The sequence below is a fragment of the Martes martes genome, assembly GCF_963455335.1.
Source record: "Martes martes genome assembly, chromosome: 14".
Classification (NCBI taxonomy): domain Eukaryota; kingdom Metazoa; phylum Chordata; class Mammalia; order Carnivora; family Mustelidae; genus Martes; species Martes martes.
The window spans coordinates 10,622,125-10,635,256 of NC_137902.1; the positions used below are offsets into that span (position 1 = coordinate 10,622,125).

At 50.3% G+C, this 13,132-nt stretch overlaps 1 protein-coding gene across 1 annotated transcript in view; it reads right to left on the reverse strand.

Moving 5' to 3' along the window:
- Positions 1 to 8,042: 8,042 nt before the first annotated feature.
- Positions 8,043 to 13,132, reverse strand: part of PLPP4 (phospholipid phosphatase 4) — a 116,037-nt gene continuing 110,947 nt past the window's right edge. The window contains exon 7 of the mRNA XM_080823188.1: positions 8,043 to 8,581. Within this exon, the coding sequence (XP_080679314.1) occupies positions 8,382 to 8,581 (200 nt within the window). The 3' untranslated portion in view covers positions 8,043 to 8,381. The remainder of the gene's footprint in view (positions 8,582 to 13,132) is intronic.

Genomic DNA, 13,132 nt, shown 5'->3' on the forward strand with positions numbered 1-13,132 from the left:
ATTTTGACATGATTACCTCTGTAAAGACCTTGTCTCCAAACTCACGTTCTAAGGTCCTGGGGTTAGGACTTCAAAATACATATTTTGAGGGACACAATCCAACTTATAAGAATATAAGCAACAATAAGGAACCATTTAAGAAAATAGGAACTAAATAAGGAGCTAAATAAGAAACTACAGGAGAGAAATAAGTGTGTGTGTGGTAGAGTTGGGGGACGGCTCGGGGAGGGAGCTCTGAGGAGGGGGCGTCTGAGCCGAGCCCTGAAGACAGAGCCGGGCCGGAAGTAGCTGAGGCAGAGCTGTGGGTGCAGAGGGCACGCAGGGCAGGGGCAAGAAACTGCCCGCCTAGTAGTTACTGAAGAGAGAGGAAGCAGCATCTTAGGCAAAGGGGTGAGGAGACGGGCGATGAGGCAGGTGAATCTCCACACTGGAAGTCAGAAACAAACGGCAACATGACGTTCTATAAAAGGTAAGTTGAATGGAAAGCAGATCTGTGGTCACCGGGCACGAGGGGCAGGAGGAGGGCCAGGGGGAGCAGAGGGACAAGAAGAAACTTCTGGGATGAGGAAGCTACTCTAAATCTTGATTGGGACAATTCCACGGCCGTCTACAATGATCAAAATTTAATAAACAGCACACTTCATATCGGTGACGTTTCTTCTGTGTAAATAATACCTCATGAAAGGGAACACACACACGTACACATACACACACACACTCATGGGGCATGTGCTCGGCTCCTGAGTGGGACGTGGCCTGGGGATGGAGCGGCATCACCGTAGTTTAGGAGGGAGCGGCTTGCACTAAGGCGCCAACAGCGCAGGCGGGAAGGAGGGGATGAGGGGTGTGTTTTGAGGGTAGGTCCGAGAGGACTGGCTGAGGATCGGACAAAGGGAATCGGAGGAAAGACAGCAGCAGGGGCGATGTCGGGGAGTCCGGCTTGGGCAGGTGAGCTGAGAGCGGTCCCCCAGCCCAGCAGCCGAGCCTCTGTGTTCACCCTGCTCCCTCCGGGACCTCCGTGACGATGACCGCGAAGTCACAGACCAGCCGCCCCTCCAAGAGAGTCGGAGAGGGGGACACAGCAGAAGAGAGGTCGAGCTCAGCCGTATTGTGAGCGCTCCATGTTGGGACGGACAGCATCAGCCTGTCCTGCTCTGACACGCGCCCGCAGGGGAGCAGCTGACGGGGACAGTGGGGAGGCCCGAGCGCTGACCGGCCGGGCAGGCGGGAGGACGCGCAGATTTGCCGCAGGCCAGAAGTGTGTGTCGTGAGTACACGTGCCAGCTCGGGGGGTGGGTTTGAAGGGGACTCTTCTGGGTTCAAATCCTCCCTTGCCATGTGATACAGCTCAAGTTTCGGAACCTCCCTGTGCCTCCCAGTCCTCACCAGCACACCGGCGGTGGCTTCAGTGCCTCTCCCACAAAGCTGTCGTACGTGCGGCTGAGAGGCTGCCAGGGATGCCCGGGGCAGCCCTGGACACGGTGAGGGCTCAGGAAGCTAGTGTTACTGTGACTCTTCACGCCCTCCACTCCAAGGGCTTTCCAGCAACCTGCTGTCTCAAGCCACTCCTGCCCCGCCCCCCTGGTCACCTGCTGCTGAACCCTCCCAGACCACCCCCATCCCCATCTGGAGTCAGAGATTTCCTCCGGGCCATGACGGCTGTCCCGCACTACAAGGATAGTCAGTGGCCAGAAGCACAAGGAAAGCAGGTCAGGCTTGTCCGAGGAGCAGTAATCACATAAAGGGACCAGCTCGCGATGGAGGAAAGCAGGACACCCCAGTCACAGTGCTACACAGATGTCACCAACTGGATGGCCTTTCCTGAGTGCAGATTTTAGGCTGGACAAGACCCTGAACTTCTATGCTGAGAAACCCCGGTTCAGCTCTTTGGGTAGGGAGACCCCCCCCCCCCCGCCTTCTTACCCTGAGAACCTGCTTCCCCACCTTTCCCTAGTCATCTGCCCACGGCCGGCCCCTCTAGAAGTCCATTTGGCAACCTGGAGACTCCTGCGGAAAGAAAGCACTTGCTAGCCCAGTCCTGGGAGCCTCCTGTGGCCCCCAGGGCCCCAGGGCCAGTCCTGGGGGCCATCTCTGCTTCCTCTGCTCCTCCTGGATCTGAGGGGTCTGTTCCCCAGGAGCCTGGCCCTTCCTCCTGACATTGAGGTGGGAGATGACAGATCCATGGCACAGAAACGACACTGTCCGTGCTTCAGCAGAGCCACAAGGAGCACAGGCTCTGCTGTCACACGGGCCTGGATGCCAATGCTTTCCTTTCATAAGCTGTGTCACCTTGGGCAGATGGTTTGCCTTCTCTGAGCCCCAGTTTGTTCACCTAGAAAGTGGTAGAAATTGTATGAATGACCCTGTTATCACCCATTATACAGTATTCAAGTGCTCTTCAAAATCATGGCACTGGGTTCTTCAAGCAAAGGTAATATTTTAGGGGGCAAACTCTGGGCGAGGAGAGTTCAGGGTATAGAATTCATCTATCAAAGATTTTAAACAAAAATGGTCACCAGGTGAAAAAGACATCTGATGCTCTCTTTCAGGAAAATCCAGTCATGTGGAACACCCCATGCCTCACACAACACAGTGACAGAGCACAAAGGACAAGAGTAATGTACTTATTGAGCACCTACTATGTACCAAGCTATGCGCTAAGATCATTCTGTACACGCTTTCCTCATTTAATCCTCACACAAACCCAATCTTACACATGAGAATACTGAGACTTCAAAGGGCTTTGTGACCTGTTCATGGAGCTTTTCGAGCTAGACTTGAACCCAAGCACCGCCCGGAGACAACTCCTACCTGTTGTGTGCGTGGAACTTAATACAGTGTTGTGCTAGCACCTGTTCAAGTCTGCCTCAAAAGGCAGCCGCTGCTTCGGTTTAAATTTCCTCTGAGATGTCGGCAGCAAGGCACGAGTCCAAGTGTCCTTCCCAGGACCAGGTGCGGATGTAGGGTAATGCGGCAGGCCAGGATGACCAGCCAAAGATCAGAATGTTCTACGAAGTCTGCTCCAGGCAGCAGCAGGCCCAGGTGAGGATTATGAAAACGCCACACCTTCAATCTCCAATGTGTGGTGGGGGCAGGGAGGGGTGGAGGGGGGGCGTGCGAATGCACAGGAAAGGGGGTCTGACTCTCGTTTTAAAATAAATCTGGGCCGCCCAGTTCACGACACTCCCCTTTCACTGAAGCTGGTGCTGACCCCTCTGCAGACACATCCGCTCTCTAGCTCAAGGTTATTCTTTGTACCTGGCACACAGGTACAAGCATGATTTTGCCAGAGTTGTTTCCATGTGAACCACAACATTCTGCGACCCTTATGAAGGTCCGAAGCCTTTGAGTCTTTCTGTAGCTTTTCCTAATTCCATGCTTTTCTCCAGTAATTCCACCTGCTCCCCGCTGCCCCACCCCCACCCTGTTCCGCCGCTTCCTCTTCCTAGGGTAGCAGGGGTCCTCCCTCCCCCTTTCTGACTCTTCTCCTTTCCCCGGCAGGGGGGACGGGGGCTCACAGGTCTCTCCCTCCCCACGGTCCCGATGCTGCCTTTGCAGAGGCCCGGCTTTCCTCTCCCACTGCAGCGACATATGACTTACTGTGAGCCCCTCCTGGAGATGCAAATTCTTATAAATACCAACAGCGAAACTTACTGTAATATTAATTCAAGCTTCTTAGGTGAGGATCTGGGCTCCCTAAGAGGATAAACTGTACCAACTGGTGCCTATCGGTGGCAGCAGCCATCAGTGGAGGGCTCATATCTCAGGGCCTTAATACTAGATGGTCATCACAGTGTTGCCTGAAAAGCTCTCCTTATTTGCGTGACAGTGATCCTACAGTCTTCAAGCGGTTCTATAATCCCAGACTGCTTGCTCAGAAGCCCCAGGATTTCTGCAGCACAGATGTCGTGGCCCAGCCTCTTACCTTCCAGATCCCCAAGCCATCCTGCAAAGTCCTCCAAGGTTGCTGCTCTTCCCACCTTGCAGATGCAGGCAATGAGTTTCAACGGCATTGAAGCCATTTGCTCCAGGGCTGCCTGGCCCCATTCTGAGTGCTTCCTACGCTCCCTGCAGCACCTCGAGGAGTGAGCATCTGTTGATGACTAAGCACAAGTACGCAGACAAAAGCAGGTGTCCAGAACCATGGTGTGGAAGGAGCCCCAGGGCATCCATGCCTGTGGTCTGGCACCAGTCCAGGGAGCTTTCTAGGACAGATCAAGGTAAGACAGCTATACCAGAGGAGCAGGGTCATCCCCAGGGGCTCACCCACCACACAACGTTCATTGTATGAAGGTGTCTCTCACATTTTCCTGGGGAGAAACCCACCAGCAGTCATGACCACATTGCAGCCAGAACTGGCGCCAAAAGGTGTCACTGAGAATGAAAATGGTCAGGTTCTTTAGTGCAGGACTTCTCAGAGCCTTTAATATGCTACTGTACATTTTAGATACTATGGGGGAGTTAAACCACCTGTATTACACTGTACTATATTATACTGTGTTGTGTTGCATAGTGCTGTATCATATATCATACTGTCCTGTATTATACTGTATTAGACTATACTATATTGCATTATACTCTACACTATACGGCATATTACACTGCACTGTACTATTCTGTGTCATACTATGTTACACTGTATTGTATTATACTGTGCTATCTTGTATGTATCATATCATACTGTATTTTCACAAAGCCAGACCAGTTCTGTGAAAGTCCCTTTAGGAAATGCCAGTATAATATCAGTTATTTCTTCTCTTTTTCTTCCCTCCCAAAAGAATTTCCCCTGGACTTCTAGTACTCAGTCTTCTCTGCCCCCCAGAGAGCCGCACTGGTATGAATCACCCTGAGTTTTAACTCTAATTGAGATTGGATTCCTTTGCATTAGGATGGTGATATTCACAGATATTGAGGTCATTTGCAAATGCTTGATAAGAGTGGGGTCACCATGTCCCCAAGCAAGAGGCATGATGAGAAGAGCCAGTCCCTGCCCATCAAAGTTCTAAAAGCACAAATACAAACATACAAGGGAAAAAAAGACTCCTCAGAGAAGCACATCTTTAAAATTCATGGGAAATTTTACACTGAGATTAGCAATTCACTTTTTTAAACTTAGGAAATGGGGGGAGACTTGTTTTGTTTTGCACGGGGGTGGGGAAGGGGGCAGAGAGCAAGATCGAAGCACCACATCAGCACTCCCTCTTTGTCTTCTTTGTCTTAGCTGCTGTGCTGGGTGTTCTGCTTGGTGTGTGCACCAGAGTTTGGAACCACCGGCCACTAGAGACTTGGGGAACGTTCCAGTTTAGATTACCACCTGCCAGGAATTCGCTAACATTTCCAGCTGGAGTTTGCAAACTGGAGAGCCCCATTTGAAAGTTGGGAGTGGAACTTGAAGCCTGGTGTCATCAATATGATGTCTGCAAACTCCTTGTAAACAGTCCCTCCAATTCTGGAGAGTGGTGACTGATGAAATGAAAATTCTTTAGAAGCAGTTTTGGTCAGAAGCAATGGAAAGCAACTCTGGTAAGGAAAAAAAAAAGTGTTTCCCAGCACCCTACAGGCTGAAAATGGTTACTCTCCCTTCCAAGCTCCCCTTAAATCTAGGGGATTTAATTGCCATAATTGCCATGTGACACAATTCTAGTCAATGTAGGCAAAGGGAATTTTTCTCAGCGGTGTTGGGAAACAGTTTCTTCCTTCTAAAGAGAGACTCAGAACATTTATCTTGTCACATGACTGGATTCCTTTCTTCCTACATCTGAGCATGACTGAATGGAGATGTGATTCTTAGGGATACTGCAGCCACTTTGTGATCATGAGGAGAGTATCACTGGCATACTAGAGATGATCCCGCAAGAGGATGGGAAGGGCTGGGGGCCCTTGAGGCCACCTACCTCCCAGTTTCTTTTTATAATATTAATAAACTCCTATTGGTCAAGCTGTTTTCAACTGGGTTTTTTATTACTTGCATCCTAAAGCATCTTAGTGGGAATAGCAATCTGATGTAAAACCAAGCATTTTGACATGAGAATGCAGATTCTTGACTTCTCTTGAAAAATCAGAAGATCTGGCAACACTGGGCTTGTCTTCCTACCCGGCAGCAACCTGGAACTAAAGAGAACCAGTTCCTTTTACCTGGGGTGCGTGCGCTTGAGTTGTGCAAGACTTCCTCCACTCCTGACATCCTGACCTCCTCCCTCAGGTCATTCCTCTGCTAGTCCCTCCAGGAGTCTGACCTGTGACTGCTGGTCTCTGAATTGATCTGAGCAGGTTCACTCAGTGGAGGAAGAAACATCTCAGGGACCACAGCTTCAAGGTGGGATCTGTTGGCAACCCTGTGCCGCCTGCTTTGCCAGCGAGCCTGCATTAGGAGCCCTTCATGTCCAGAAGAGACTGGGGCAGACAGAAATGCCTCATTAGTACATCATGGTGTTACTTAGCCTTCACGTTCAAAGAGCACGAAATTAACATATATGGATTCACAAAATCACCCGCCTTCTGTGAACGGACACGGTGATAATCCTCCCATCGCTATTGCTTCATGCTATCACATACTCTGTCACTTTATAATTTAACGAAAGCTTTGACATGGCCCATCAGAGGAATTTCCATTCAATTTTCAGCATTAATAATGCTCTGTTCTTTGTTACTTTTCAGAATACTTCCATTGATCTGTAAATACAAGTATTTATATTAAATTTACATTACATGGCCCAGGATTTTAAGTCCTCAGGATGAAGTATAACTCTCACCTTCTTCCTGCTTACTAAGCAGAACTTTGGTAAGTATAGAACCAAATAAGTATTTGACCTACATCAGGTAGTTTTGATTTTGTGTTTGTTTGTTTTTTTTAAAATAGGAGCAAAGACTCCTTTTCCTGCATTTTTATTTTCAACTCTTTTTGAAAATTATAAACATTTAGTTGAATCCGAATATTTAATTTTCTAATTTTATATGAACTTGCGCTCTGGATTCCAAATTATGTCTTATAAATGGCTATGATTAAGCTCTTTAAGTGTATCACATCTGTTTTCAAAGTTGTTTATGGGTGTAACTGCTGTAATTTTTCAAAATCAAGAGTCTGATTTCGGATGAAAGCCAACTCAAGCCCTCCATTCCCCCACCCCACAAGGGGAGGGTCTCCCCACAGCCCTGTGCTGAGCCCAGTTTGGAAGGACTGCAGCTGGAGAGGGCTGCACAGGGGCTGGCTCGTGAAAGTCTTCACACGGTGGTGTGTGCACTCTAGGCCTGAGCTCGCAGTGTAGACAGCTGATCGGAACATCCCGGTGGTTCTCACTGGCAGCCCCAGCCCAGAGCTGCCCAGGCAACAATCTGTACAGCCATGTGAGTCTTTCTAGAGACAGTCTGTGGCAGCAACTGCTGCAAGGGGACAGTATTTAGTCATCAAAGTTGTGCCCCCTGGCAGCAGGCCCAGGGATCTGGAGAATCACAGGTGTGTCTGCCCAGAGCTGAATGGAGGGAGGGCTCACTGTTCTCGACGGACTGAGCTAGAACAGGGCATTCCTGATTCTGTTCCTGTACTTTCTTCCAGAACCTGGCTACCATGCTGAAACGCCACTGGCCGGACAGGAGTGGGAAGGCACCACTGTCTGAAGGGGACTTGTAGCAGAGTCCTGCAAGACTCAGGTCCTAGAGGGGAAAACTCCTCCCTGGAGGCTGCTTCTTATAGACAGAGGTCACCCAGCCACTCCCTGTGAAGGATCCAGAGCCCCCCAGCCCTCAGAACACAGCAGTGACCTCCTCTCCATCCTGGCCCTCGGGCCCCTTTGTTTTCACTGCATTTGCTGAAAGCCTCTGTGTGAACTCATTCGTCTCATTTCCTTCTGAATTCCAGGATTCAAAGGCTCTGGAAATACCAAGGCAGGAGCCTCAAACCTCAGCTCTGTTTCGGGGGCCTATGCCCTGGTAAGCTGACCTTTCAGAAAGATTCCAAAGCTTGGCACCCGGCTGGACCCGCTCCCCACCCCGGCCTCGGTGTCTCCGAGTGACTTTGGCCACCCTGGCCAGCCAACACCGTGTCTTCCAAGTGGGAGGTTTTATTAGGTTTTACGACCATGAAAACACAGGACGGTGGCGGTTACAGCGAACATTTCAGATAAAGGAACGGACCGAGTCGCACCCGCCCTGTCCTTGTGGCCTCCTTCCCTAGGTCTCTCACAGTGTCCTCCCTTTGCAAATTCGAGAAAGCTGAGAAGACACATTTAAAGTAGCAGGAATACCACCAGCAAAATGGAAGCAGAAGAATAACTTGGAGAAACAACGGATGAGAAACACACTACAGAAAAACCTCTTCTACTGCGTTAGGGTGCGGGGCGGGAGAGCGTGCCCCGGGCTCAGCGTCCATCCTCCGGAGACCCTGGTCATACGGGGCCTTCGGTGATGCCCTCCAGAGGCATGCTGGGCGCACTGTCAGCTGTGGGCCGCTCGTCCTTCTTCAGCGACGTCGGGACCCGGAGGCTGACGTAGGGTTTGTGACAAGCTGTGTTGGCCAGAGGAGGGTAGTGCTGTCTGTAGCAAATGTAGGCAAAAATGAGGCCAATGACTCCACCGACAAAAGAATCTAGGCAGAAAGAGCAAAACGGGAGAAAAGTGTTATGACACATTCAAATGTGGCCAGTTACGTTTTCCAGAAAGCCCTCTGCTCACCTGCGGCAGTGAGTGGCTTGCTTGCTGGACCCCTTGCGAGACTAACGCAAAGAGAAACCACGCTGGAGGTTTAGGTCTTGGTGGCCTCTGCAGATCTTTCCATTTCAAGGACTTAAAGATTCCTTGAAAATGCTTTCTTGATTCGCTCTTAGGTCTTTAATATGGACCCAAACATCGCGTGAACTCAGATTTGCATTCTTGAATGTGAAAACCACTTCTAGGTTCTGGAAGAAGTCCAGCCATGTCTATAGGGTTGAGACACCCCGGTGGGGGGCTGTGCTTTCTTATCCTTCAGCAAGTTCCTGCTGGAGGCCAGCACTGCCGGCGAGCTATGGAAACCCACTGGGCGTGCGGTCTCTGCCTCGCGGTCGGTGATTTCCCAGGGAAGCAATACACTTCGGAGTCACAAACGTCAGCATTTTATTGTGCACCAGGACTGGCAACTCAACACGTCTCTGCTGTAAGAATCCCAGTCCCTCCAGCAACTCATCAAGTTGGGGGATAGAGAGGGTCGGGGAGGTGGGGGCAGGAGGGGGCATCTGCAACCAGAACAGGCCCCTCCACGGCGGGGCAGTGGGGGGCAGCCCCTTGCCCAAGCAGGCATTCGGCTGATGCCCAACAGAGACGGCATCGGAGCAGTCCACCCCAGCAACCCTCACTTCCTGTGTGTGGATGTGCCCGTGTTGCCACTTTAAACCGTGTCTGTGGATAATTCTTGCCAGAAAGACCCCAGCACACTGGAAAACCTTCCCTAACAAAAGAAATTTGGGACTCCTTTGAAGATTTCTGCCATGCTGAACTGTCATTCTCCATTCGGGGTTTCCGCTTCCACGTTTTCAATCTTGTTGGGCTGCACACACCTCTTAGAGGCAAATAGCATTCCTGAGTGGGGTCACAAGGCATAATTTTTCTTTTTTTATTTTATTTAAATTCAATTAATTAACACATAGCATATTACTAGCTTCAGAGGTGGAGTAGAGGGGTTCATCAGGTGCATATAACACCCAGCGCTCATTCGATCAAGGGCCCTCCTGAGTGCCCATCCCCCAGTCACCCCATCCCCCTATCCCCCTCCCCTCCAGCAGCCCTGCTTGTTTCCTAGAGTTAAGAGTCTCTTATGGTTTGTCTCCCTTTCTGATTTCATGCGATTTCACTCATACGTGGAATTTAAGAAACAAAACAGCAGATCATGGGGAAGGGAGGGAAAAATAAAATTAAGACAAGGCGTAATCAACAGGATTACACCAAGTTCCTCAAAAGGAGAAGCTCTTCACAGTGCCTGTGGCCAGCAGCCTATAAAAATATGCCAGGACTCCCGGGTCTGAGGTCGGAGAGTTCCACTGCTGTTTTGATATTTCTCTAACACCAGGGAGCAGCCGCATGGGGCATGATTTCTTATTCGAGTCTGAAATGATCCATGGCACCTGCATGTGAGTCACCGACTTACTGAGCAAACCAAAGAGCAAAGCCTACAAATAATGTCATTCGGTTGGCAAGTTTCTGGGATAGGGCATCTCCTTAGGTGCACCACTGGCCATGGGACATAGAATCATCTGGAGCGAATGTTCTCCAGGCTTACTGGTGGAGCAGCACGCGAGGGCGAGGCGAGGGCTGCCCACCCTGCTTTCCCAGTGAACGGGAAGAGGGAACATGGTATCACAGGTCCGCCGGAGTCACCAGAAAAAACAAGGGCAACGCAAGGTCCAGGCAAGCCGCCTTCTCGGCTGGGTCATGTGGCACTTTGTTTATTACAAAGGTGGTGAACAAGATCCAAAAACTCACTTCCTTTATGAGGGAGACGGTCATCAAGTGCCTCAAGGGGGCCACTGTTATGATGATGAAATCACTCTCACATGCTGTCCGGCCTGTGCTGACAGAAAAGCAGGCAGGGGACAGGCAGGACGTTATTACGGGAAAAACAGCTTGGGATCGACTTTACCCTACATATGGCAGCATGGGACTGGAGCGTTCGAAAGGGGAATGAATGGATCTCAGCGTCCCTGAAGTGCAGGATGCTGGTCTCCTTACTCAGCATCAATGCTATTCCATTCCTCCCACGTCTGTGTTCCACACGTGTTATCAGGTGTCCGGTGCGACGTCTGGCTCTTGGGCACGAGGCTGAACAACACAGACACCTCACAGTCCGAAGGGGCCAGATGGACCCTGACTAGCGACAGGCTTATCCGTGAGCCACAGCCGTGATACACGTCGCAAAGGAGAAGCGTGGGTCTGTGAGACCGCCCAGCGGAACAGCCTGGGCTAGTCCTGTTGGACCAGGTGAGTTTCACGGAGGGCACCGCCCCCTGCCCCCCAGGCCAGCCGTGCAGGATGGCAGGCGTGAGCCAGAAGTGGAAAGTGGAGAGAGCAGGGATGCCTGCAGTCTTCCAGGCAGAGGACAGAAGGAAGGGGCTTGGCAAATTTGGGAAACAGAAGGGAGGACCATCTTTTACAAAGGTCTGGTGTCTTTATCATTCTGCAGGACAGAAGTTGACCATCAGGTAGTCCGTGTACCCTCGAGCATGGACCAGGGACCCCACTGGCTTTCTAGGAGACTGTCTGTGCACACTTCTTAACATACACCCGCCACTCAGGGCTCGCCTCCCCTTGATGGCCTTCCTCATCTTCGTTTCCCAGAGCCCAGCAATCGTTACTCGGTAAATGTCCGGTGAGCCGGGACACGTCGACCCACACTGACGAGACGGAAGCCCTAAACCAGCGACATCACCAGCCACAAAAGTCCCCACGCTGTGTGATCCCATGTACGTGCAGTGCCCAGAATAAGGAAATCCATGGAGAAAGGAAGAATGATTAGTGGTTGCCAGGGGCTGGGGTTGAGGTTTCTTTTGGGGTGAAGAAAATTTCCTGGAATTAGATAGTGATGATGGTTGCACAGCTCTGAACATACTAAAAACCACAGAGTTATGCACTTTTAAAGTGATGAATTCTAAGTTAGGAATTATACATCAACAAAGTGGGGGGTGGGAAACAACACTAGATAGGCTCCAATGGTAGCAGAAAGCGGCTTTGCATCATGCAACATGGATTTGAATCATATTTATAAAATGGGCATGACCCCTCCCCCTTCTCATGAGGTCAAAGGACAAGAGAGGATCTCACTGGGCCTGGCACAAACAAGCAGAAAGGCTTCTGAAGATGTGCTGTCAAGTCCTCTGGGGGAAAACAGCCCTCTCTGTCACCATGGCGACATCCAATATCACTGAGCTAACTTGACTTAGGAACTTGTATGCCTTGGGCTGTATGACCCAGGACACTACAGGAAAAATCAGCTCTGACAAACTCAACAACCCCACATGATAGTTTCTGTTCCTTTCATTCTACTACTAGTGAAGCTTTCTATTTTTGTGACTTTGAGCTTCTATGAAAGAATTTCCACAGCACAGAGGATATAAGATCTGGCTGGTGTACCGGGAGCTGGAAGGGCGGCTGCCACGTCTGTCTTTCTCAACACCACACATCGGGGGGAGAATATGTCTGGGACACAGGCACCAGTGACCTAATGACTGAATGAACGCTTCAAGTCACATTTTTTTGTTCATTTTTGAAGGGAAAGAACTTGTAGAGGAAAGGTTAATTTTAATACCCCCCCCCAAATTTTAATAAAACCAGTGTGAAGAAAAAGATGATACTACTAAGAAAGAAACATGATTTAGTAAGACTCATTCATTCATTCATTCCCTCATTCAACACGTTGACTGGGCACCGTTAGGAGTTGAATTGTGTCTCCCCACCCTGTTAAAAAAAAGATAAGTTGAAGTCCTAAGCCCAGTACTCCAGAACGTGGCCTCATCTAGGTACGGATTCTGTACGGGGGTCATTGAGTTAAAATGATCCTGAGGGTGGGCTCTCATCTACTGTGACTGGTGTTCTTACAAAAGGGTAAATTTGGACACAGGGACAGACCCCCACAGAAGGAAGAAGGTGGGAAGAAACGCGAGCTAAACATGGGAGGTCGAGATGGAAGTGATGCTGTCATAAGGCAGGGAGCATGTGCGGTACTAGAAGCTGGAGGAGGCACGGAAGGGTCTTCTCCCTACAGCTGTCAGAGGAAGTGTGGCCCTTCTCACACCCTGGCTTTGAACTTCCAGCCTCTAGAACTGTGAGACCATTTCTATTCTTCTAAGCCACCGGGTCTGGGGAACTTCTTACAAGACCCTAAGGAAACTAACACAGGCACCTACCACGCGCCACGGCAACAAGAGACGAAAATCCCTGCCCGCACGGAGGCCGGACTCTAGTGCGGAGTTTCCCAACTACGCATCGCGTGAGCTACTGGCTCCGTGTTGTCCACGGCTGTTTTCACACGACTACAGCCAAATCCTGGAGTTGCAACAGAGACCGTGCGGCTCACACAAAGCCTAAGATAGTTACTGTCTGACCCTTCACAGAAAAAGCCTGCGGACTCCTGTCGTAGTGGATAAGGACAGACAATGATCAACACACCACA